Source organism: Erythrolamprus reginae, chromosome 5 (assembly GCF_031021105.1).
Source record: "Erythrolamprus reginae isolate rEryReg1 chromosome 5, rEryReg1.hap1, whole genome shotgun sequence".
NCBI classification, from domain to species: Eukaryota; Metazoa; Chordata; class Lepidosauria; order Squamata; family Dipsadidae; genus Erythrolamprus; species Erythrolamprus reginae.
The window spans coordinates 56,183,474-56,211,371 of record NC_091954.1 but is presented as its reverse complement, the minus strand read 5'-3'; the positions used below and the strand labels follow the sequence as shown (position 1 = coordinate 56,211,371).

The window sequence follows — 27,898 nt, the reverse complement described above, 5'->3', positions numbered from 1 at the left end:
ATGAAGAATAACAGAAGTTTCTGATAGGGATGCCCTAAGTTACAGGCTCATCTCTGTTGTGTTCCTTCCAAGGAGTATCTATGCCAACAGAACAGCACAGTAAATAATAATATGATAAATTTCCTCTCTGCATTTCAGGCGACAAGGAGACCAAGACTAATACAAATTGTTGCCAGGTAATGTTTTGGAGTTAATTCTTGAGACAGAGAGATGTGTGTGTGTGTGTGTGTGTGTGCTGTCTAAGCGTGTGCCTTTGTTAAAAGCTTTTCGATTTTTTAATCAGTGAGCAATCTGGATAGTTTCCAAGATGATCCAAGTTTTGGATTACGACAATGACTCAGTGTTCTTTCTAAAAGGACGAAAAATTTTCAGGCTAACGGACAGAAACAATACGACATTTCCAAGGTTCTTTCACACTTGAGAGAAAAAAGAACGAATTGACAAAAGCGATGTCACTTGCCCAGAAGCATATAGACGTCATAGCAGTTTCCAGAAGGAGACTCAAAACAACTTTTTGACATGTAATATATTACAAGACTATGGGAAGATGGTATTTAAAAGGCAATCTGATTTAATTCTTTTCCGCTGAACATGAAAAGATGTGCCATTTTTTAGGCTGCTTGTTGGTTGGGAAGAAAATATTGAGATTTCTTGACTCCGTATGCATTTAAGACACAGGAAATTGAACCAATTTCTTGTGTCTTGAGTAAATACGGGATCAACATTTCCAACATTCTTTAACAAAATACACAATATTCAAGCATGGGACCAACTACTCCAGGAAATCACATCCTTTTGGATATAGGGTATTTGTATGTCATTTTTGGCAAACTTGTTAAGATTTTATTCATTTAAGAAAAATGAAGGTTGACCTCAGGCCGTACAGGTAATCCTCAATTTATGATCACTAGTAATTTTCATTGCTAGGCAGGGTGGTTAAGTGAATTATGCCTGATTATACAACCTTTTTTGTAATGATTGCTAACCAAAACACTGTGTTTATTAAATGAATCATATGATTGTTAAACAAACTCATCTCCCCCCTTCCACACTGACTTCATTTGTCAGAAGGCAACTGGAAAGTTTGCAAATGGTCATCACATGATCACAGGACATGGCAAGTGCTGTAAATACATGCTGAATTTTGATCATGCAACATGTTATGTGATCAAAATTATAATTGCATAATTCTAAGTCCCAAGTGCAAGAGTTATGCCCATTCTCCAACCCATATTTAATGAAATGCAACATGAGTCTGACTTTTTCCTCTTTAAGTTATCCCTTTTTTAAACTAAACAGACATATTGATATTATAGCAATAACATCACACAACTGTCCCCAAAACTGAGTTAAGATTTCAATCTTACATGCCTGTAGGGAATCCCATCAAAACATGAAAAAAGTTAACATTAATTCTACTTGACCCTGCTATAACAAAATGTTATATCTAAAGTTTCAGATGCTCTTTCAGTGATATTCTCCCCCAAATGAGACTTTAGGCTCAAGAGTTATTTAATATCTGACCATTTGAAGCCAAAATGGACAAGAGGACTCCATTAAAATAATTTCATAGCAAAACCTGTTTATATTCATAATAGATATAACACATATCTCCTCATAGCAAACATGTCCTCATTCTGTCAAAACTGCTCTATCTAAAGTTATAACATTCTATTTTTTTTTTTTTGGACACTATTAGGAGATTCTTTTGTGCCATTAATGTGTTTTTTTAGGATTTCTGTATTGTTTTGTTAAAAGTAACACTATAATACAAACTGTTGCAGACAGATATAATAAAAATGTAATGTAATGTGAGTTATTTAATGAAAAGTTATGAAAGAACACTAAACTTTTGGAGTTTCTAATTTGTGATTTGTAAAATGAATGAAAGGTAAAACAAACATAACTCCATTTATTCTACTTTAGGTAATTTAATGGAGAAATGTAGCTGTTTTAATGTTTTCTTATAGGACATTTGAGGTTATATTGCATTAATAACTGCAATATTAAGTTTTCCATTACCCATAGCTTTGTGACAATTCTGCAGTACATATGTAAGTTCATCTTGTAACTTGGAATGATGTACAATTATAGATAGGAAGAAGCAATATAGAAAATGATATGTGCTTCTTTTAGGGGGTTTCAGCTCCATTTTTCAAAGTACAGCTGTAAAATATGGATATGAAATCTATTTGTTGCATCTACTGAACATATTTAAATCTGTAGGATGTGTATGACAAAGAATTATGTTAAGTGCACACATATAGTCAAGGGATCATTTACATTTATCAATGGAATGCTTTATTTTACAGATACTTTACATTTTAATCAGTTACTGTTAATTCATAGGTATGTATATTAGTATTTATGTTCTGACTTTATAACTATGTATATACATATATAGAATAGAACAGAATTTTATTGACCAAGTGTGATTGGACACACAAGGAATTTGTCTTGGTGCATATGCTCTCAGCGTACATAAAAGAAAAAGATACATTTGTCAATGTGGTACAACACTTAATGATTGTCATAGGGGTCAAATAAGCAAAGAAGAAATGATCAATATTAATAAAAATTTTAGAATACAAGCAACAAGTTACAGTCATACAGTCCTAAGTGGGAGAATATATATATACACACACACACACACAAAATACATTAATGGAAAGAAAAAATGTCAGCTGCAGTTGAGCCCACTAGATTAAGAAAGTAGAGAAGACAATTTTTGAATGTGCCTATAGTTATTTTGGGGTGTACTCTGCCTTTAGATTGGAAATTGACTTAATCCAGTCACACCTATTACAATCCTAATCTTCTTTACTTCTCTTAAACATTTCACTTACACATTTTTTAAAGCAAGTAACTATAAAAAAGGTCTTATAAAAGGGTTTTACTTAGTTTTACTTATAAATAAATATAATTTTAAAGCAATTACTTAAAACTCCAAAAATGTCATAAATGCTATTTTAATACAAACCTTAATCTTCTGTTTCCAAACATCAAAATTAAAATAATGTAATATTTGAATATTCGTATACAAAAGAATTTGACCTTTTTTGAATAAAAAGAACCACACAGGGTCTACTTAGTTTTTCCAGATGCAGATTAACTAACTAACTAACTAACTAACTAACTAACTAACTAACTAACTAACTAACTAAATAAATAAATAAATAAATAACCAACCAACCAACCAACCAACCAACCAACCAACCAACCAACCAACCAACCAACCAACCAACCAACCAACCAACCAACCAATTAACCAACCAGTAGGCTGCAGGAATAGGGGAAGATTGTCTCTAATTTCTAGAATGCAAAGCAAACTCATAGCCAAAGTCATCACTGCACAAAGGAGCGGCAGAATATAGAAATATAATCATCCACACTATGAGTATTTAGAAAAGATACAATACTTACTACTGGAAGTGGTGGGTTCTTTTGGACTGGATGCCATTGGTTGAGCACACATTTGACAGAGGCAGTCTCTTCCATTAAAGGTAACCCGGTCTCCTGGTGGAAAAGGACGTCTGGGAAACAAACAAAAAAAGCATTTTATTGCAACACTATCTCTGGGGTTACATTATCTTTCTCAGCTCCTTCCCATTGTTGTCACTGCTGTTAAATCAGTCTCTTGCAGGAAAAAGGGCAACAGACTCATATAGACAAATATATATAACTCAACATACCAATAAAAACCAATATTTTAAAAATATTTTTTCTCTAGTATTTATGTTTAAATCTTTAAATGAAATATTTAAATGATTGCTAAATGAACCCAGTTCCTCCCTCCCACACTGGCTTCACTTGACAAAAGGCAGCTGAAAATGCTGTAATGGCAAAGATAGACATTTGGAGATCCAGCCCAGGCAAAGTGCCCCCTTTTGCCTTTCCAGACCCAGATGCTCTGGGAGGCAACCTCGTGCCGGGTATATGGGAGGCAGTGTGAGGGAGTCACCACAGTGAAGTGGTTTATTCCCTCTCCAAGCACCCAGAGAAAGGAAAATGTTCCATTTGCTCTGTACTGCCAAAACCTCCCTAAGCGCCACCGAAAGGCTCCCCTGGCAGCCCCAAAAAGCCAGAGATGGCCAGGATTAAAGGGGGAATGGCAGGAAACTGGCCAGGCCTTCATGCTGCTTTCAAATTTCCTGGGAAATTTTTCCGGGCTTGGGTTCTTAAGTAGAAAGTGGTTCTTAAGAAGAGGCAAAAAAAATCTTGAACACTGGGTTCTTATCCAGAAAAGTTCTTAAGAAGAGGCGTTCTTAGGTAGAGGTACCACTGTATTTCCAAGGTCTTTTATTACACACTAGCTAAAGCAAGAATTATACTACTTAACTTCTATGATCAGGTAAGCTTAGATATATTCGAGTATATCCAATATTTCAGACTTTGCAAACAAGCAGCTAAAAAACGAAACCCACTTCAATTAAATACACAGACACATAGAGATACATATATATAACTCAACATACCAGTAAAATCCATATTTTAAAAATATATATATTTTAGTATTTATGTTCTTTAAATTTGTATTCTTCCTTGATACCCAAAATGATAAAAGAGAGGATGAAGGGGGGGGGGGTGATGATGATGAGATGGAGAACAGAAAGGGGGGAGGAGGAGGAATAGGAGGAGGGGAAGAAGAGGAGGAAAAATATATTGTTCAGCATTAGTTGACTTACTTGCACATAGTGCAGGCAAAACAGTTGGGATGATAGGTTTTCCCCAAAGCTGTTACAACTTCTCCTTCCACAAACTCCCCACAGCCATTGCATCGTGTCCCATACATCCGCTGGTAATCCACAGTGCAAAGGTAGTCACCATTCTTAATGAAAAAGCCTCCTTGAGCCAAATCACACCCACACACTGTGAAAATATATTTGTAAAAAACAAGAACACGTCAGTTTGTACATAGAAAAACACAACCGTTTGCAACTGATAATGGAAAATCGTTTGTTACCTCTGTTAGTTTTTGGAAGCATATTTTCCTCTTCCTCTTTGGAAGAGGAAAAGAAGAAAGTTAGAAGAAGACAAAGAAGTCAAAAAGGGAATAATAATAACAACAACAAATTTAAAGTAATAAATAGGGAATTTAGGCAGCAAGAAAGACAACAAGATGATTGTTAGAGACAAGACAGCTTTCTAAATAGAAAGTGTTAAAAAAAGGAAAATAATTGGAAGGGAAAATGCATAAATAATGGGCAAAAGAAACCGCATTCATTCTTCATCATTATCCTATTGTTCCCTAAATTCCAAATAAATCCTTATATTGCTATTTTGTTTTTTTACTGTTTAGTAGATTTGAATGTTTTCCCCCTGTATGAAAATCAATTTTATTTATTTTCTTGCTGTAAAAAAATAAATTGAATGTAGATAGAGTGAATCTATAGAGCATCAGTGGCAGAGAGGTTCTATCATAAAAACTGTACACTTAACAAAGTATACATGATATTACCAAGTTCTAAATATTTATTTGTACGGTAACCCTTTTGACCATCAGTTGGAAAAAAATAGCGGTAAAATTAGCTTGGATTTATTTTATACTTTATTAGCTTTACATACAAATAGCTTATGATACAAATAAATAGATGCAATATCAAAATTATGGTTAATACTCATGGCAGAACAAGGTCAACAGAAAAACAAATAATATTTCATGGCTTAAAATCTAATTTTAAGCATGCAAAGAAGTAGCCTTAGCTGAAACAAATGCATCTGGATTTCTACCAATCCTTTTATTCTGACAGTTACTTACTATTAAAATGAAATGACTTGTAAACGTTAATGTTAACATGCCTACTACATTTAGACTGATTGGTAGAACAGCTTCACCTGGCAGATTAATACAAAACAGTAAATTGAAATGTTGCTTATTTACATTTGGTTTAATATTCTAAGCAAATAAATCCACTAAGATTTGCTCAGCAAGTAATGGTAGAAAAAAATCCTGATTTAGAGATGACCCAAATCATTGCTCATAGTGAATATCTTGCTTTTTAGCATATTATATATTTGCAATGGAATGCCTGCTTTATATTCAACTCACTCCAATACACGAATCACAAATGCAGCATCTCAAGGTTAAAAGATCACACGTTTGCCAGTTTTAAAAAAAAATAAAACCTAATATTCTCTTCTCTATATATACAAAAGGCTATAGATGTGTATGTTCCAGCATGATCAGACTCATTTGAGACAATGATGAATCTGCATACAGACGGGAGGTTGAACTATCCTTGTGGTGTGACCAGAACAATCTAGAACTGAACACACTCAAAACCGCAGAAATGGTAGTATACTTTAGGAGAAACCCTTCCACCTCTCACAATACTAGACAAAAAAGTATCAACAGTAGAAACCTTCAAATTTCTAGGTTTTATTATATCTCAAGACCTAAAATGGTCACCTAGCATCAAAAACATCATCAAAAAAGCACAACAAAGAATGTTCTTTCTGCGCCAGCTCAGGAAGCTCAAACTGCCCAAGGAGCTGCTGATACAGTTCTACAGAGGAATCATTGAATCTGTCATCCGCACCTCTATAACTGTCTGGTTTGGTGCTGCAACCCAACAGGACCGACACAGAGTTCAGAGGATAATCAGAACTGCAGAAAAAACAATTGCTGCCAACTTGCCTTCCATTGAGGACCTGTATGCTGCACGAGTCAAAAAGAGGGCAGGGAAAATATTTACTGACCCCTCACATCCTGGACACAAACTGTTTCAACTCCTACCCTCAAAACGTCGCTACAGAGCACTGCACACCAAAACAACTAGACACAAGAACAGTTTTTCCCCGAGCGCCATTACTCTACTAAACAAATAATTCCCTCAACACTGTCAGACTTTTTATTAAATCTGCACTTCTATTTCTACTAAATCTGCACTTCTAGTTTTTCTCATCATTCCTATCATCCTTTTCCTCCCACTTAGGACTGTATGACTGTAACTTGTTGCTTGTATCCTAAGATATCCTAAATTTTTTATTAATACTGATTGTTTCTTCATTGCTTATTTGACCCCTATGACAATCATTAAGTGTTGTACCACATGATTCTTGACAAATGTATCTTTCTCTTTTATGTATACTAAGAGCATGTGCACCAAGACACATTCCTTGCGTGTCCAATCACACTTGGTCAATAAAATTCTATTCTATTCTATTCTATTCTATTCTACTCTATTCCATTCCATTCCATTCTATCGCCATGAACAATTTTAACCAAACTTGGTACACATATGACTTACTATCTGGTGACAAATACTGTTGGGGTAAGATACCCCTAGCGCCCCTAGGGGTGGCCTTCCGGAACAACGTTCGTGTTCTGCACAATGAGCCTAGCTCAGCGTTATTCGGAAGAGGCCTATGCCTCCTTCACACAGTAGGCCTATGAAGGGAGCTTTATTAGGACAGTACAGGGGCCTTTGATTAACTGTGGCATTCTATTCTATTCTATTCTATTCTATTTAATCTATTATTTTGAACTACATTTCCTAAAGGTCATTTGAACTGCTTTGCATCTTTGCTGAGTTGATCATAATAGGAAAATATCTATTAATATTGAAATAAGAGATGCATAACACTTGCAATTTTGGAATGTATTTTTGTCAAATCTCCTGAGTAAGCAGCAATATGTTCTAAATGTGATACTTATTATTATATCACTATGTTACATTATATTACCAATAGCAGTATCAGGTACAAGCTTATATAACAAGTAACGTGAAAAAAATGTTTAAAATTGAATATCATGTTGAAAGTCAGTTCTATGATGAAAATCAGAATCAAAGTATGCTATACCGGGACATATAAAGTAGGTAGGTCATGTCACACTGGGGGCAAGCAACTTTTTTTAAAACTGAAAAACCACATTTAGTCATTTGGAATCATTCAAATAGAAAAACTAAACCCAATGAACAATACCCTAGGGCTCACAATGTTAAAAATAGTGGGTGGCTCAAAAAAGAAGAGCACATTTTTGCTCAGCATCTTCTTCTTCATCACACTAATCCAGTAGCTTGAGTGGTAATAAAAAAAACAATAGCAGTAGCAAATGTTGTTTTTCAGAAGTAAAGGGGTGAAAAATATAGAGTGAATCTATGATGTAGTGATTAAGAATGTTGGACTGTGACTGGGAAGTTCATTTTCAGCAATGAAAAAATTATGGATTATGTGGATAACCTTGGGGGACAAGGGAAGAGGTTTATTTATTTATTTTAGTTCCATTTGTATGCCACCCAACTCCCTAAGGACTCTAGTAAAACAGCCAAGTTGCCTAGGAAACAGTCAGACCAGAGAGACAGGAGTTGCCTATGGATTAACAGTCAGAAAAGAATCTTGGAAAAGACTCGCTAAATGTTCAGATGGTTAAAAAAGATGGTAGGTACTTTGTGCCTTCAGACATGCAAGATTATTATTCAAAACAACCAAAAGTTGTGTGTACTTCAATAGAACAGAACATATTTTTTTATTGGCCAAGTGTGATTAGACTCCACAAGGAATTTGTCTTGGTGCATATGCACCATATTAATATAAACAGAATCATGAGGACAAGCCTTTAGGTAACAGAAATAAGTAATTGCAATGAATATGTAATTTCTTAACTATTGTCCCAGCAAATCATAAGAAAGCAGCTTAAAACATCCTCTAAAACATTTCAGTATTGGGTAACTTTTAATTTGAAATTGGACATAAGGACATAGTCATAATTGCAACTAGTTTAGATAAATTCCAACGTAACAATTCTCAGAGCATTTAAAAAAAAATCTCCCTACCATGTGTTGTGGTTAGCTCTGACCCAGCTCCTGCCCCAAGGACTGTGGATGTGGGGGAGACATCCACATGCTGCAGGCCTGTTTTGCCCCCGGTGGAATCTGCTGATGAAGGCTCCTCTGACCAAGAAGACATGACTGACAGGGAGGAGGAGAGTGTGGCAGACAGCTCAGAAGGAGATCAATTATCTAGCTTCTCCTTGGATTCAGAACAAGAGTTAATGATACTTGCAGAGAGTGATGCATAGGCAACAACTGAGAGATTATTATCAAAGAAAATGAGGCCACTTGTGGTAATTAGTGAGGCTGCTATAAATAGCAGCCTGTGGATTTGGCCATTGTGGAGGACTATCTGATTGTTGTGTTTCATGCCTGCTTTGCTGACTTTGATCTTTGTGTGCTGATTTCCCCCCGCTTTGAACCTAAACCAGAGCAAAGTGTGTTTCACTTTGTGAAAAAAAAAGGACTGTGAATTGCCTCACAGCTGCAAGCTAAGTATCACAGAACTGATAAGGGACTTGTACAAATTACCAATTTGTTTGGAGACAAGTGCTCTTTGCTATACAAAAAGAGTGCTTTGTTTATTTGCATTTTCGGTATAAAGAACATTGCTTTGAATTTTCAAACGTGTGTGTGTCTGAAATTGTATCTGTGCATTTTTGGGAGGATTCTACCAGAGAGCTCGACAGAACACCATGGTGGTGTTGTTAGATACAGGACTATGAACTTTGTCAATTTTCATAAAGAGCTGACAGATAAATTAGTGAAGATTGGACTTAATCCCTGGATAGTTCAATGGATTTGCAGCTGGCTGAAGCATAGACACCAGAGGGTTGTTGTGAATGGCAAGTATTCTGAGCAGAGTCAGGTTACAAGCGGTGTGCCACAAGGGTCTGTTCTGGGTCCTATTCTTTTTAATATGTTTGTGAGTGACATAGGGGAAGGTCTGGTAGGGAAGGTTTGCCTATTTGCCGATGACTCTAAAGTGTGCAATAGGGTTGATATTCCTGGAGGCGTCGGCAATATGGTAAATGATTTAGCTTTACTAGATAAATGGTCAAAGCAATGGAAACTGCAGTTTAATGTTTCCAAATGTAAAATAATGCACTTGGGGAAAAGGAATCCTCAATCTGACTATTGTATTGGCAGTTCTGTGTTAGCAAAAACTTCAGAAGAGAAGGATTTAGGCGTAGTGATTTCTGACAGTCTCAAAATGGGTGAACAGTGCAGTCAGGCAGTAGGGAAAGCAAGTAGGATGCTTGGCTGCATAGCTAGAGGTATAACAAGCAGGAAGAGGGAGATTATGATCCCGCTATATAGAATGCTGGTGAGACCACATTTGGAATACTGTGTTCAGTTCTGGAGACCTCACCTACAAAAAGATATTGACAAAATTGAACGGGTCCAAAGACGGGCTACAAGAATGGTGGAAGGTCTTAAGTATAAAACATATCAGGAAAGACTTAATGAACTCAATCTGTATAGTCTGGAGGACAGAAGGAAAAGGGGGGACATGATCGAAACATTTAAATATATTAAAGGGTTAAATAAGGTCCAGGAGGGAAGTGTTTTTAATAGGAAAGTGAACACAAGAACAAGGGGACACAATCTGAGGTTAGTTGGGGGAAAGATCAAAAGCAACATGAGAAAATATTATTTTACTGAAAGAGTAGTAGATTCTTGGAACAAACTTCCAGCAGACGTGGTAGATAAATCCACAGTAACTGAATTTAAACATGCCTGGGATAAACATATATCCATCCTAAGATAAAATACAGAAAATAGTATAAGGGCAGACTAGATGGACCATGGGGTCTTTTTCTGCCGTCAGACTTCTATGTTTCTATGTTTCTATGTTTCTATCTTTACACCTGCCTGTTCTGCAAGTTTATGCCAAGCAGACTACAAGCCAAAACAGATGGAAGAGCCCAGATGCAGTACTGCACAAACTCTAGTCTGTTTAATAAGCTTCAGTAAAACCCTGAATGGAAGAACAGGTGCTTCCATTCTATCTGACAGTAAATTAAGATTTTAGAATTGTGAAGAAGAATAGTAATAATTATGCATAATTCATGACAGATAAAACTAATGGGAAAAGAATGCAATAGGTGATATATTTTGCAGAAGCTTTCACTCACCTTGAAGCAAAAAACCCTCTCACAATTAAATGATCAAAGTTGAGTACTAATGGGACAAAGGAGGAAAATAGAGGCACTGGTGGCTGTCTCCATTAATGAGTATAAGGTGGCAAAGATCGTATAGATCTTTAGATCAGTGATTTTCAACCTTTCTTGAGCCGCGGCACATTTTTTACATTTACGAAATCCTGGGGCACATTGAGCGGGGGGGTGGGGAGGGGGTGGCTAAAAAAAGTTTGGACAAAAAAATTTCCTTCTCTCTCTTCCTCCCTTTCGCTCTATTTCTCTCTCCCTCTTTCTCTCCCTTCATCTTTCTTTCTCTCTCTCCATCCCTCTTTCTTTCTCTTCCTTCCTCTCTTTTTTGCTCTCTTTCTATCTCCCTCCCTCCCTCCCTCTATGTCTTTCTCTCTCTCTCCTTCCCTCCCTCTCTTGCTCTCTCCCTCTCTTGCTTTCTTTTTCTTGTTCTCTTTCTCTCTCTCTCTTGTTCTCTTTCTCTCTCGCTCGCTTTCTCTCTTGCTTGCTTTCTCTCTTGCTTGCTTTCTCTCTGTTGCTTTCTTTCTCTCTTTCTTTTTCTCTCTCTTCCTTTCTTTCTCTCTCTGAGCTTCGCGGCACACCTGACCATGTCTCGCGGCACACTGGTTGAAAAACACTGCTTTAGATCACTAAATTTTACATTTCCAAATTTTTATTCAATACAATCAAGTAAGTCACTTAGAAGATTATGTTGCTATACAAAACTAGGCCATTAAGTTAATATTTCTTGACCAAAATATTACGTATCAAAATACCAATTTTAGTATAGATTTCAAACTGTAACAATTTTAGGTCTCAAGGTTTAGATATTCACATAGAACATAGATAGAACAGACCATATTTTTTTTCTTATCTGCATCTTGTTGATTTTGCATATATAGATTCTTTAAAGCAGGGGTATCAAACTTGGGGTGTTACATTTTCGTCACATGATATGTCTTGACTTTTCTCCTCTTCACTGAAATGACAGTGGGCATGGCCAGTATGTGACACATCTGGGCTGCAGGCCGTGAGTTTGACACCTTTGCTTTAAAGCAATTGTGCCTTTCTGGGATCATGCGTGTCCTTTCTGTAGCTGGAGTACAATTGAGTACACTGTGTGTGTATGGGGGGGGGGTATGCAGTTTGACGTTTTAGACAGGTATTATATGTACATTTACAAATAAGGGGAAATGTGTTTTTGCTTTTGAGCCTGAAGTGCTACACAGTTATATTATTATCAATAATGCATGCTAGACATCTGAATATAATTATCTTTGGTGAAAGCACTTTAAGAGCTGTTGAACTGAAATAGCAAACGTCATATAACTGCAACAACTGAATACATTTCAGATTCAATTTTATACTTCACACATTGTTCATCTTACAGATAGAATATTACTGTTGTGTTTTAAGTTCAAATGTTATATCACTATTTCTTATCTTCTCTTCATTCAGAATTTGCAAACAATTTGTTGAACAAAAGAATCACCAGTAAGGTTAGACTCTTGTCATAACATGTCAGCAATCTGATTTCAATCATTTGTCAAGCAGCGGTATTATAACACCAGAAAATGGGATTTTCAGCTTTCCTCCAACTCCTGCACTAATGTACTCTGCAACATCTCTTGTTTTCATCAACATATCTAGTAAATGTTACTTTGAAGCAAATTTTCCTTTTGATCTGAAGCAGACACATTCAGTAACATTTTTAAATTTGCTTTCTCTAACATTTTACAGGTAAAACTAAGTGTAAGCCATTGTGGATTTCTTAAGGAGACTGGAACTTCATTAGTTTTTCAAGTGAGACAGAAGCTGAGGTTTTGTAAAACCTATCAGCATTGCTTATTACACTATGTAACACAAATTTTGTTCCCAGCTTTTAAATGTTATATTCCAATTGCTTACGTCTAAAACAAATTAAAAATTGCTTACATTCATCATAAACTTCGCTTTTGTGACCACGGCAATGAAAATTATGCATTTTTACTATAGAAACAGACGATTTTGCATTTTCTCATTTATACAGTCAGACTAAGAACACTGTCTATATTTATTTTTATTTATTTATTTTGTCCAATACACAATGAGGGTTTTAGTGGGTATATATCTATATACACATAATAAAATACATGACGAAGGTTATAGAGGAGATACTCATAGTAAAATATATCTAAGAAATAATAGAAAAGAAGATATAGTAATAGAACATATCAATGAAAGAATAGAAGAAGAGATATAGGAATAGAAGAAAGGTATAGGAGATATAGGAGAGCATTGCAAATTTACACAGATTACCAAACAGTTCAGAAGTGTGCGGTTTTCCGAGATTTGAAAATTGTTACATGGTGTTATTTATCTTTGCATTTATTTTTATTGTTTTAATGTTTACTGAATCAACTTCTGTGACTGTTGTGAACAGCCCAGAGCTGTCGAAAATCAGGCAGCATATAAATTTAATAAATTATTATTATTAGATACTGTCCTGAGTCAATTGAGAAGGGTGACACAGAAGTCTAATAAATAAATACTGTATTGAAGTTGCTGGGAAAATTTGGTACAACATTTGAAGAACTAACTTTATTAACTTTGAATGTAGTAAAAGAGATAATTTATAGCCTTAAACAAAAAAAAGTTAGTTCACATGTCTCTAAGAATTACAACTGATTGCACATCTTGCCTTTATTATTCCTATAACAACAACAACAATAATAATACTTGGTTGATACCTAGGACACTGGCAGCAACCTGCAGCAACCATCAGCATCAGACAATGATATTTGTGACACATTTTTAAATGTTCAGTTGACTGACATTCATGTTTAATGAATAAAAGAGATAATGATGATGATGACGATGACGTGAGGCATTTGCTGCTATACAATATGGCATGAATTAGAGATTTTTAACACAGAAAACTGGATTTTTGTAAATAGTAAATTCCCTAGAGTGATATCACTGGTTACAAAACACAATCTATTTCATTGTAATGGACTCTGGTTCTTCTATATTGTTTTTATGTCTCATTACAGCACTTTACTAGCATCCTGCTTGATCGAAATATAAAGTTCAAGCTATATGTGCTTGTGTTAGAACCTCTACTCACAAATTTTTCAGGATCTGTCTACTCTTATTATTCCCTACAATCTAGTTCATTCTTTGTGTTCTTCTAAGCATGATGTCACTCCAAGGCCCTGACTTTCAATTTCTGGGACTTTAAGCAGCTTAGCCTCACAACTATAAATTCTATGAAAATATGATGATATTAAAAGGTATTTCAGTGATTTTAAACAAAAATAATAATAATATGGTTTTTCCATCCTAATACTACTTTATAGTTATAGGTCAATAATAGTTTGATGTTACAAATAAATCAAATTATTGAGACTTTAAAAATGGAATTATCACCATCAAATATAAATAATGCACTTGTGACCTGTAAAAAATAATCCCCAAAAATAATGGATGAGGTAAAAGATAGAGTTACTTAAGAGAACAATGTAGCAGCTTCCTTACTTTCCCGGGGAGATTTTCTACATTTCTATATATTCCATCTCCTGAATCTAATTGTGACCATCCAATGCAGCAATGCAGTAAATCAGATAATGCATAGCCTTATAAAATTATTGTTCTATTGTGTTCATAAATTCTCCTATAACACAATTGAGTCATTGTGGCGCCAGACAGTCTGCCCACAGAATAATTTATTTAACAGGAAATTACAGTATTTATTTATTTATTTGATAGATTTCTATAGGATATAGAAAGGTAACCTTCTGAAAACTACACCAATAGAGAAATATTTGTTTATGTGCATATGTACACTACTATATGAATACGTATAGAGTACAAAATTGATTTTAACGCCTGCCTGGAAGCTGTCTTCACACAATTTCCAATATAAAAAGCAGCTGAGTTTAAGGTCACTTCATACCAATGCTTTTAAGTTTACACGGGAAAGCTAAAATACTACCCTTAATTCTGATATGCAGTATTTTTAATTTTGCTCATAAGCACAAAATAATTTACATATGCCACAAATGTTCCTCTTGGCTTCTAGGTGCTCACTAAGAAAGGATTTTTCAAAATGACCATCAGAGGGTATCGTGAGCATTCTCACATGCGTGGGAGGCAGGGGTGATTAGAATAACAAAATATCCAGGCAGTGCCAGGTCATCAGCTAGTATGGTAATATATTAGTGGTCCCCATCTGCAAACTACTTGTGCTTAGATTATAAGTAACTTTTATAAACAGAATACAATTATTAGTTGAGTCAGCAAATGGTGCAGTGTCCAGGTCCATTTTACAGCTGGACACCCTACATAACTGACTGAATATCAGTGACAAATTTAAAATGATATATAGTGTTGTGGTTAGCTCTGGCCCAGCTCCTGCCCCAAGGAATGTGCAGGTGGATGTGGGGAAAACATCCACATGCCACAGGCCTGTTTTGCTCCCGATGGAATCTGCCGATGAAGCCTCCTCTGACCAAGGAAGCGTGAGTGACAGGGAAGAGGGGAGTTTGGAAGACAGCCCAGGAGGAGATCAATCATCTGTATCATCCCTGGATTCTGAACAAGAATTAATGACACATCCACACATGTGTAGAGTGATGCATAGGAGACAACAACTGAAGGATTATTACAAGAGAAAATGAGGCCACCTGTGGTTGGGTGAGGCTGCTGTAATTAGTGCTACAGATAAAAGTGCAGCCTGGTGTTTTAGCCTCATGGCAGTTTATCTGATTCATTGTTTCGTCAAGATCGTGGTTTTTGTGCTGTTCAAGATTGTGTGTGGACTCTCTGGACTTTAGAATTGGACTCAATTTCCCAGTTATTGGGTGAACAATTGGATTGCATTTAACCTGTGCCTTGTGTGTACCAGAAAATCCCTTTGACATTTAAAAAGGGAGATGTTTCTGTTTTTCTGTTTATAAAAAAATTGGGGGTTTCCTTTTATCATGTGGTGTGTGTCTTCCTGGACTAATTACCCTGAAACACGCCGGCAGAACATATAGAAACATAGAAACATAGAAGATTGACCGCAGAAAAATACCTCATGGTCCATCTAGTCTGCCCTTATACTATTTCCTGTATTTTATCTTAGGATGGATATATGTTTATCCCAGGCATGTTTAAATTCAGTTACTGTGGATTTACCAACCATGTCTGCTGGAAGTTTGTTCCAAGTATCTACGTACTACTTTTTCAGTAAAATAATATTTTCTCACATTACTTCTAACTAACTTCAGATTGTGTCTCCTTGTTCTTGTGTTCACTTTCCTATTAAAAACACTTCTCTCCTGAACCTTATTTAACCCTTTAACATATTTCTCTTCTGTCCTCCAGACTATACAGATGAGTTCATTAAGTCTTTCCTGATAAATTTTATGCTTAAGACCTTCCGCCCGTCTTTGGATCCGTTAAATTTTATCAATATCTTTTTGTAGGTGAGGACTCCAGAACTGAACACAGTATTCCAAATGTAGTCTCACCAACGCTCTATACAGCAGGATCACAATCTCCCTCTTCCTGCTTGTTATTCCTATATAAAAGGAGGTCTTTCCATAAAGGAGAAACTGCACTTGTGGGCTTTATAATGACCTATTCCATATTATTCTCTCATATCTATATCTATATAGATATGTGTATCTATACACATACATATTAGACAGGCAGGCAGGCAGGCAGGCAGGCAGGCGTGTGTGTGTGTATATGCTCACAGTTCTACTTGGACCATTGTACACAGTCAAACAATGTTGCCAAGTACCTGAAACAGTTGCCAAAATATTTTATTTTAAAGCAGCCACAAAAAGTAGGACAGTATTAGCAAACAGTGAAAAATGTCTATTAAGCTGACAATCTACCAAGTGTGAAGCTAAGCCTATATACAGCGAATTTTCATGAAGTGGTAAGCTAAGTTTGTTTATACTGCTAAATATAAAGTCTTTTGAAATCCAAGTTCAATGCTTTATGGATACACAAATATAGTTTTCTTTATGAAAATGCTGCTTTCTTGATGGAAATGCTGCTTTCTTCCAAGATATTTTCTTTAAATTTCCTACCAAGCACAAAGCCTTCTGGGGATGGAGAATAACAACACACTTTCCCCACTAATCAATGTTTTATTAGTCTTCTTCATAAATATAAAATATACTAAGTATATCTTTTTCATATAGTACTAGAATAAAATGTACAATTTTTTATTATAAATTGCTGCTGCTCGTGGCAGAGTTTAATATACCTCCACTCTTGACTATTCTTGTATTCTTGAGTATTCTTACTATAGTCAATTTTATCTCATACTTTCTACACATGTTGTTCAATTTATTTTGAAGCCATCAAAAAAGATGTGAGTTACGAGTTGTATCTGTTAAAATTAACAGCTTATTATCATTTGAAGTTAAAATAATAATGGTAACCCTTAACTTATGATAGTTATCCTCACTTTGCTGAATCTGCAAAAATTGGAAAGTCCCTCTGGGTGACAAAGAAATATTTTTATTTTCTTATAAGATACTAGGTTATAATGCCTTTCTAAGAGGAAGAAGTATTTTGTTCAGTCTATTTATTTGTAAAAAAATAATAATATGAAACTCTAAATACAGTACTGCAATGTATAGCTGTAGTATATAACCCCACCCTACTTTAGATGCCTTAGACTTATCTACATTCCATTCCTCACCAAAGACAATAATTACACAATGCAGAGGCACATTTTAATCTTCATAATAGTTTCTGCTTGGCTTCTTTAATCTCAGTACTGTTATTTGCAATTATAGACTCCTGGACTATTTTTATTTCACAGACACAGAGGAATATAGGTATTTGGATGATGAACCACAAGAAAGTGTTACTTGAGAGTTCAAACTGGAAGTGTAGTTGTGCCTTGTATTTTTCCACTGAGATTACCTTGGTATCTTTGTTCAAGAGGAGCAGTTGGCAAATTTCTAAGGATGAATATAATCCTTCCAATGTTTGCGGAAAGGGTAAAACCTGCTACATTATATGCGTTATACTCTGCTCCAGCCAGTAATACTGAATGAATGATGTATGAATGATTAATACTTGTATTTTAAAATCGTATTTGTATTATTGCATTGTTATTATTGTATTTTTTATTGTATGCTACCCTGAGTCTACTTGGAGAAGGGTAGCCTATAAATTTTATTAAATAAATAAAATAAAATAAATACATTCACAAATCAGTGAATGCATGAAAATTCTCTCAGATAAAGTTAAGCCATTATTGTTTGTCTATGTAACATCAAACAATAGTCTTTGGTACTCAAAATGTATGTGTACATAACCTCAAACAAAAATCCATGTACTTTCCTTCAATACATTTTAGTTGACCAAAAAATAACTGAGATGCTTCACATTTTAGTAGGAAGAGTTCATTTCCTGGATAATGATATTTATAGCCGATTGGAACTTTATCAGCCTTCAGTGAGTACTAGAAATACTCAAAGCTTCTGTGTTCGTGTATGACTAGAACACAAAAACAAAAGTATAAAGATTTTTAAAAGGTACAAAAGGAATAAAGGTTGTATGTTGCAAAAAACTTAAAAGGTAAAAATTCCTACATAGGAACTTACACTACAGCTATTTCTTAAGTAATTATTATAACTTATATTTCAAATATGAGCTTAAGTAATAAAAAACTATCTTTAAGGCTTAGCAAAAACAATTTTCTAAAATATTTAAATTAATCATATTCCTATCTTATATTTTCATGAAAATTGTCTCACATTTCTAATTTTTAAAATTAAATTTGTATATACAGTGATCCCTCGATTTTCGCGATCTCGTTCTTCGCGAAACGCTATATCGCGATTTTTCCCACCCGATGACGTCACTCTCTTCCTTCCTTTCTCATCTTTCTTTCTCTCTCTCTTTCTCTATCTTGCTTCTTCCTCTCTCACACTCTCTTCCTCCCTCTCTCATCTCTTTCTTTCCTTCTCTCTCTTTCTCTATCTCTCCCCCTCTTGCTGGTGGGCGGCGGGCAGCGGGCGGGCGGGCGAGCGGGCGAGCGGGGGCATCAGCGAGGAAGACCCAGGGAAGGTTCCTTCGGCCGCCCAGCAGCTGATCTGCTCGGCAGCGCAGCGAGGAGCCGAATTGGGGTTTCCCCTTTGCGTGGGCGGCGGGGAAACCCCGATCTTCATCCGCTCGCTGCTGCTGTGCTGCCCAGCAGATCAGCTGCTGGGCGGCCGCAGCAGCAGCGAGCAGACGAAGATCGGGGTTTCCCCGCCGCCCACGCAAAGGTGAAACCCCGATTCGGCTCCTCGCTGCGCTGCCGAGCAGATCAGCTGCTGGGCGGCCGAAGGAACCTTCCCTGGGTCTTCCCCGCCGCCCATGCAAACTCCACCATCTGCGCATGCGCGGCCATGAAAAAAGGGCGCGCATGCCCAGATGGTGTTTTTACTTCCGCAACCCTACATCACGAAAAATCGATTATCGCGAGGGGTCTTGGAACGGAACCCTCGCGATAATCGAGGGATCACTGTACAAATATATATATACATATACCTATACATATTCGACACAAAAATATGTAACCCTTCCCTGGTGCAGAGCAGAAGGGATTGGATACTGTAGCCTAGAGGTTAATTCTCTGCCTTACAAGGCAAAGGTTGCAGGTTCAAGTCCCAGTGAGGGTATGGCTAGCTGATGAGGCCAAAATAAGGCCTAAATAGATCTATCTTAGTCTCCCTTAATTTCCAAATTCAGCAAAAAAACATGTGACACACACACGCACATATATATATATATATCCATCTTAACCCTATCTCTCTCATTTTTCTCTCCCCCTCTCTTTCTCTTTCTCTCCCCCTGTCTCCCTCTATCTCATCTCTATCTCTCCCTCTCTCTTTATGTCTGTTTCTCATCTCCTTCTCTCTCTCTATGACATCTGTCTGTCTCTCTTTCTTTCTTTCTTTATCTCTCCGTCTGTATGTCACTTTCCTTCTCCATTCTCCACCCTTCCCTTCTCAGGCCAGGCGAGGAATCACTGGTAGGAGAGGACAAGGAGTGGACCAGCTACTTGTGACTTCAGCCAACAGGAATCTACAGCAGGGGAAAGAATGAGCCGCAAGTCGCCAGCACTCATTGCTTCAGCCAGCCTGTGCTGCCCTCTTTTGCACCATTACCTTGTTCCAGCTGGTGAGGGCTGCACTGCAATGTGGCAAGTTTCACATAGCTCCCTCTATGGTGATTTCCAACTCCACCATGATCTGCTTGGCTGGCCCCATATTCCAGAGCTCTAATCGCAGCAGCTTCTCCACCTAGGTGCACTGTGGACCACCAAAATTTTCTCATGGACCACCAAGGTCTGTGGATCACCAGCTAAGTGACCTGTGTTTTAAAAAGCTAGTTGAAAATTGTAATATAAACTAGTCAATGATATAGAAATGGTTAATTGATAGCCTTAAACCTAAACAATTACTCAGTTTAATCTAAATATCTCTTTAGCTTCCTATAAAACTCATCTTCACTTAATTAATTCAGCTGCTTGGTAAAGTAATCTATTTTTTTCTTATCGATCTACTGTATTAAAGAGGCAAGTAAGAAAGGAAGAGGCAAGAGTCTGAAGAGAAAAAGAATACAAGGTTGGGATGGAGATGGACCGTCCACTCATCATATTTTCCCAACATTAAAATCTAGACTTTCAAAACAAAAAAGAATTACTATTCAGGGCAGTCCAACATACCTTTCAGGGAGTCATTCATTTTGATATTTGTGGGGACAACAGAAAACAGAACATTCTCAGAGGGCAGCAAATTTTAATAGCAAAAGTGGGGTTTTTAACTGGCTACAGTGGTAGTGAAGTGGTTGAAAAGAGCAGTGTGCCCATTTTTCAGAAAATCAAAGATAGAAAAAGAAGATGAAATTATGATTTCATTCACAGGTATCCAAAATTAGCAAATGAATCCATGGTAGCAATATTACACAACACACTTGACCTAATGAAATACACTAAGATTGAAATACCCAAAATGAAGGGTGTCATCACCTCTGCCGCATTACCCACTTTCAGACTGATGGACAAATATGTCAACAAATCAAATCAACATCGTCTTCAAAGGAATAAAATTCGTAAAGAAAGAAGAAACCACAAAACACGACCCTTTCTAGATATCCTAATCAGCCAAAAGAAATGATGGCAAATTAGAATGAAAAGACTATCAAAAATCCACCCACACTAAGCGCTTCTTTATCAAAATAACACCCAACCTTCCACAAGAAAACCTGTGTAAGAACATTAGGGCAAGCACAAACACCATACAGAAACCCTGGATACCAGAAAAAGGAAACAGACAGCCCATGCAACATCTTTCAATAAAATATTTTATTTCTATTTCTATTTATTAGATTTGTATGCCGCCCCTCTCCGAAAACTCGGGACAGCTCACAACAGTAATAAAAACAATATAGCAGTGGAACAAATCTAATATTAAAAAACATATAAAACCCTATCATTATTTTAAAAAACCCAAACAGCACATTCATACCAAACATAAAACAAAGTATAAAAAAGCCTGGGGGAAAGGTGTCTCAACTCCCCCATGCCTGGCGGTAAAAGTGAGTCTTCAGTAGTTTATGAAAGACGGGGAGGGTGGGGGCAGTTCTAATCTCCGGGGGGAGTTGGTTCCAGAGGGCCGGGGCCACCACAGAGAAGGCTCTTCCCCTGGGGCCCACCAAACAACATTGTTTAGTCGACAAGACCCGTAGAAGGCCAACTCTGAGGAATCTTATCGGTCACTGGGATTCGTGCGGTAGCAGGTGGTTCCGGAGGTACTCTGGTCCAATGCCATGTAGGGCTTTAAAGGTCATGACCAACACTTTGAATTGTGACCGGAAACTGATCGGCAGCCAATGCAAGCCACGAAGTGTTGAAGAAACGTGGGCAAATCTTGGAAGCCCCACGATGGCTCTCGCGGCTGCGTTCTGCACGATCTGAAGTTTCCGAACACTTTTCAAAGGTAGCCCCATGTAGAAAGTGTTGCAGTAATCGAACCTCGAGGTGATGAGGGCATGAGCGACTGTGAGCAATGACTCCCTGTCCAAATAGGGCCGCAACTGGTGCACCAGGCAAACCTGGGCAAACGCCCTCCTCGCCACAGCCGAAAGATGATGTTCCAATGTCAGCTGTGGATCGAGGAGGACGCCCAAGTTGCGAACCCTCTCTGAGGTGGTCAGTAGTCCCCCCCCCTAGGGTAATGGACAACAGATGGATATCCTAATCAGTCAAAGATATCCTAATCAGTCAAAGAAATGATGGCAAATTAGAATGAAAAGACTATCAAAAATCCACCCACACTAAGCGCTTCTTTATCAAAATAACACCCAACCTTCCACAAGAAAACCTGTGTAAGAACATTATTAGGGCAAGCACAAACACAATACAGAAACCCTGGATACCAGAAAAAGGAAACAGACAGCCCATGCAACATCTTTCAATAAAATATTTTATTTCTATTTCTATTTCTATTTATTAGATTTGTATGCCGCTCCTCTCCGAAGACTCGGGACGGCTCACAACAGTAATAAAAACAATATAGCAGTGGAACAAATCTAATATTAAAAAACATATAAAACCCTATCATTATTTAAAAAAACCCAAACAGCACATTCATACCAAACATAAAACAAAGTATAAAAAAGCCTAGGGGAAAGGTGTCTCAACTCCCCCATGCCTGGCGGTAAAAGTGAGTCTTCAGTAGTTTATGAAAGACAGGGAGGGTGGAGGCAGTTCTAATCTCCGGGGGGAGTTGGTTCCAGAGGGCCGGGGCCACCACAGAGAAGGCTCTTCCCTTGGGGCCCACCAAACAACATTGTTTAGTCGACAAGACCCGTAGAAGGCCAACTCTGAGGAATCTTATCGGTCACTGGGATTCGTGCGGTAGCAGGCGGTTCCGGAGGTACTCTGGTCCAATGCCATGTAGGGCTTTAAAGGTCATGACCAACACTTTGAATTGTGACCGGAAACTGATCGGCAGCCAATGCAAGCCACAGAGTGTTGAAGAAACTTGGGCGAATCTTGGAAACCCCACGATGGATCTCGCGGCTACATTCTGCACGATCGGAAGTTTCCGAACACTTTTCAAAGGTAGCCCCATGTAGAAAGTGTTGCAGTAATCGAACCTCGAGGTGATGAGGGCATGAGCGACTGTGAACAATGATTCCCTGTCCAAATAGGGCCGCAACTGGTGCACCAGGCAAACCTGGGCAAACGCCCTCCTCGCCACAGCCGAAAGATGATGTTCCAATGTCAGCTGTGGATCGAGGAGGATGCCCAAGTTGCCAACCCTCTCTGAGGGGGTTGGCAACTTGGGCATCCTCCTCGATCAGTAGTTCCCCCCCCAGGGTAATGGATGGACAGATGGAATTGTCCTTGGGAGGCAAGACCCACAGCCACTCCATCTTGTCTGAGTTGAGTTTGAGTTTGTTGACACTCATCCAGACCCCAACAGCCTCCAGGTACCAGCACATCACTTCCACTGCTTCGTTGACTGGACCTCACAATTTTATCAAAAAGTTCCTGACTGCTCAATCCACTCCATAACACCAAGCTATGAAAATGATAACACTGCCATTCATCAAAAATATCTCAGAAAAAAAAATTATAACCACACCACACCATTATAGCACACAAACCAACTAAAGCCTTCCACAACATAGTAAAGTAAAAAAATTCAAGTAGCCCAGGAAGAACCACACCAACACCCACAGGGCAAATTCCTGCATCTAAACAGACATTCCTATTCCTTTCTAGCACTGAAGATGTTACCAATTTCAGGTAACAAAACGTCTGCAAAACCTACAACCAGTTCAGAGAGCACAAAGGACTCCACAGTTCAATCCTGACTTACTTAAGACACAATTCAAATGTTACAATCATGAAAATATGAATTAAGAATCTTTATAAAAATTGCAGGCAGCACTGCATCAGCAGGAGGATCATTGCACACTTTTGGCATTTATTTATATCATTTCTAAACTGCTGCAATCAAACAGCTTTCTATATTACTTTTCACACAATAGGAATGTATGGTATGAATTCATAGGATTAGCTAATGATTTGTTAATAGTTATAATCCTAAACATAATGCTCATAAACCTATTGGTTACTTAATAAGAAAAATGAGTTTTTATATAATGAGATTTGGATTAGGATTTAATTCATTTACTAGTCCAAATAAATGTGATGTCTTTCATCCTTCCAGCAAACTGGTCAGTTTGAGTGTCCAGTTACCTATTAATGAACCAATTCCTTAAATTCATTTGCAATTCTGGTAAATGGATCTCAGTCACACGATAATGTCATTTTATAATATTCAGAAGAGCTGCAAACACAAAATCTGTTGAAATTCAATATGACTAAATATATTTATGTAATTGGTATATAATACAGAGACACCTGTCTTTCTCTGTATCCTTGGAGAGGTTATTCACTCTTACCCATGTGACTTTGATTTGGCAACTCACTGGAAATGATTAATATATTACCAGCCTTTAAATATCTTCATCTACAACAATACTCCAAAGTTAACCCAAAACTGGAAAGAATGTTTCTTCTATTAAACTGCATTAGAGGTACTCACTTTCTGCCAAGCAGAAATGAAATGTTATGGGATGAAATACAACTGGAGAGGGAATATAAACCTGCTGATCAGTCCTCAAAGAGCATTTCGTCATTATTCTGTGATCAAGGGAAAAATCCAACAAAAACTGATTTATTTAAACTATTTGATAATTGGATGATTATAAAGCAAAGCTAAGCAGCTACCTAATCATAGTTCTCTCCCATTCATGCATTAGCAAGTGAAAGCATCCTGAGTTAATTACTGCTACCACTGTTTGTTCTTTTATTTAAAATGTATACACTAGATAAGAGAGGTTATCTTCTATTTTATATATCTTGGGTAAATTCTGTTGAAAACAGTGGAAAGCTGTTAGGGAAAATATTTATACAGTATTTGGTTTGTAATACTTAACTTGATCGAGTTACATATTTTTATGAACATTTACCGTATGTTTCATAGTTATGCTGCATGCCACATAGAAAAACAGTGATAGGTGGGTTTGTGGGGGATATTATTCAATTAAACACTTTATTTTCTGCACAATGATTACTTAAGTTAATCAATGCCTGCATGGCAATTTACAGGAATTTCAAATGAAATGACTGAGGCATCCACTAAAAAGAGAACATTGTTCTTGTAATCTCTATAAGAGATTCTTGTGAGTGAGCCTAGATGAACTTTGATAATGTCGGATGATGAGGAAGAAGAAGAACCAGGGCCGTCTGAGTACATTGGACCCATAGCCTTGCCCGCCATGGCAGAAAGTGAAGGGGAGATGGACGAAGATGAAGAGGTGTCAATGCAGACTATTTCTGAATTGGAGGAGGAGGAGAGAGACCTTATGGAAAACGAACCACTGTTAGATCCTAGATTCAGAAGATTACAGAACAGACAGCATAAACTGTACGGGAAAAGTAAGTGATCTGTACTATGTGTAGTCTAGAGTTGCTAATTCGTCACTAGAGCTATATAAGAGTGAGAGCCTGGGTAAATCCTTTGTGGAGTGCAAGTATTCTTCATAAAGACTGTTTCCAGGGTGCTCTGATGAAGTTTCTCAGAAATCACAGCTTCTAGCCATGAAAGAACTTTTACCCAAAAAGCTGCAGGTTGTCTGAAATTTTGAAGGAAGCTGCCAGTGTTCGTGATGTATGTGGAATTTTATCTATCTGGGACAGTAATGATTTAGCCTTGGTGCGGCTCCCAGAGCAATTACAGCAGACACCTTATATTGGAATGCATTATTGCCGGGAGCTAACGAAATTAGCTGGAGATGAGATGACGTTTGTTAATTTGGACAGAACCTGCTATTAATAAAATTTATTAAAGAAAAGTGTGTGAGCATTTGCAATCCGTGTAAAAACGGGACAGAACAGAGATAATATAAAAAATTGTGCATTATAATTAAAGTAGCTGCTTTTTCCAATATTTCTGGCATCTAGTATTTAAAAAGATCTGGTAGAACTCTATGCTGCAAACTATGCTTAAAAATACAGCCAATATTTATAATTAATAAATGTAAAAAGAAAATAACACAAAGCTTTATTTGCATTTTGCGCAAAGGGAGGAAAAGCAAAACAAAGATTTTTCTTAAGCAAGTTATTTTTTAGTTGAGAAAAATTGATAGCACTCTTTGAGGAGCTACAAAAATATTCCTCAGGCTCCCTATCACCTTGTGGAATGGCAAATTAAAAGTGCTATTCTAATAAGAGAACTAATGCTAATGAAGCTGAGGGGGTAAGGCGTTTGAATCTTAATTAATATACAGCATATAAAGCAGTGAAAGAAAGAAATATATATTCTGTTACAAAGTTGGACATATTAATATTAATAACAACAACAACAACAACAATAATAATAATAATAATAATAATAATTTATTGGATTTGTATGCCGCCCCTCTCGGTGGCTAACAACAATAATAAACACAACATGTACAATCCAATAATAAAAAACAACTAAAAACCCCTATTATAAAACCAAACATACACACAAACATACCATGCATAACTTGTAATGGCCTAGGGGGAAGAGCTATCTCAACTCCCCCATGCCTGGCGGTATAAATGAGTCTTGAGTAGTTTACGAAAGACAGGGAGGGTGGGGGCAGTTCTAATCTCCGGGTGGAGTTGGTTCTAATCTCCGGGGGGAGAGGGCCGGGGCCGCCACAGAGAAGGCTCTTGCCCTGGGACCCGCCAAATGACATTGTTTAGTCGACAGGACCCGGAGAAGGCCAACTCTGTGGGACCTTATCGGTCGCTGGGATTCGTGTGGTAGCAGGCGGTTCCGGAGGTAATCTATGTAAATACTAAAACTTTCATGTTTCTAAGCTTCAGTTGAGCTAAAGCAGGGGTGGGCTCCAAGTTACCTCACTGCCAATTTGCTTCCTCCTGCTTCTGGCTGTGCAATGGAAAAAATCTAAAAAAATAAAAATTAAAAAAACACCGAAAACAAGATGGTGACCATGTGTACAGTGCTGGAAACTCAGCTTCTTTACATGTGCATAAGGAAAAAAATTAGGAAAAAAAATTGAAAAAGGTTTTTTAAAAAGATGGTTACACCCACAGACCAGCACCAACTGATCTGGTTTCGTAATATCATTGTGACATCACCAGAACATCACTATCGGTTCAGATGAACCAGTCCAAACTGGGAGGAACTCACCCCGGGCTAAAGAATGCATCATAGCATAACAATTTTTGAACCGAGGTACTTCAGATGCGCTAATTTACAGAATGCATTCCCATTACTCTCAGGACATTGAAATTTGGAAAAGCTATGGCCACTTCAACTTCGCCATGCTTCCATAGTCAACCACGGTCATGTGATTTTCATTTCTAAGACTCCTAGCAGCTTTGCACAAGGAAAGTCAACTGGGAACCTGGGAGAAAATTAGAAGTTCTAGGCTGGTAGGTGGGTTAGTAGTAGGGGAGAGTGATGGGTGCATGGAGTTGCAAGGAAGTTGCTGAGTCCATTGGAGATTATGTTTAGGGGTATGTGACAAGCACTGAATGGATTGCACCAGGTGTGTGAGAGATACTTCATGGATTGAGGAATTTATGTGGAAATGTGAGAGTTGTGCAAGGGTATGAAAGAAGTGTAGTGAGGGCCACATAGGGTGAGGGAGTGGTAATTATTTCTAAAAAGATAACCCATAGATTATCTAAATACCTTCATAAACAATAATAGGACTTAAACTTACATATCATTTTACAGCCCTCTCTAAGTTGTTTACATAATCAACATTTTGCCCCTTTGAATCTGAGTCCTCATTTTACTGACCTCAGAAGGGTGGAAGGCTGAGTCAACCTTGAGCCAATCAGAATCAAACTTCTGGCAGTCAGTAGAATTAGCCTATAATATTTCATTCTAACTATTGCACCACCATGGT

The 27,898-nt window shown here is 37.4% G+C and overlaps 1 protein-coding gene and 1 long non-coding RNA gene across 11 annotated transcripts in view; one reads left to right on the top strand and one right to left on the bottom strand.

The window, feature by feature from the left end:
- ABLIM1 (actin binding LIM protein 1) overlaps positions 1 to 27,898 on the bottom strand; it is a 236,356-nt gene that overhangs the window by 87,479 nt on the left and 120,979 nt on the right. For all 10 annotated transcript variants that reach the window (XM_070752656.1, XM_070752659.1, XM_070752651.1 and 7 more), the window contains exons 3-4: positions 4,686 to 4,869; positions 3,424 to 3,533 (exon numbers count right to left, since the gene is read on the bottom strand). In XM_070752656.1, coding sequence (XP_070608757.1) covers positions 3,424 to 3,533; positions 4,686 to 4,869 — 294 coding nt within the window. The remainder of the gene's footprint in view (positions 1 to 3,423; positions 3,534 to 4,685; positions 4,870 to 27,898) is intronic.
- Positions 145 to 19,950, top strand: LOC139167774 (uncharacterized). Its single transcript, XR_011559190.1, has 3 exons — positions 145 to 176; positions 2,313 to 2,349; positions 19,919 to 19,950. It is a non-coding gene; the product is annotated as an uncharacterized lncRNA (long non-coding RNA).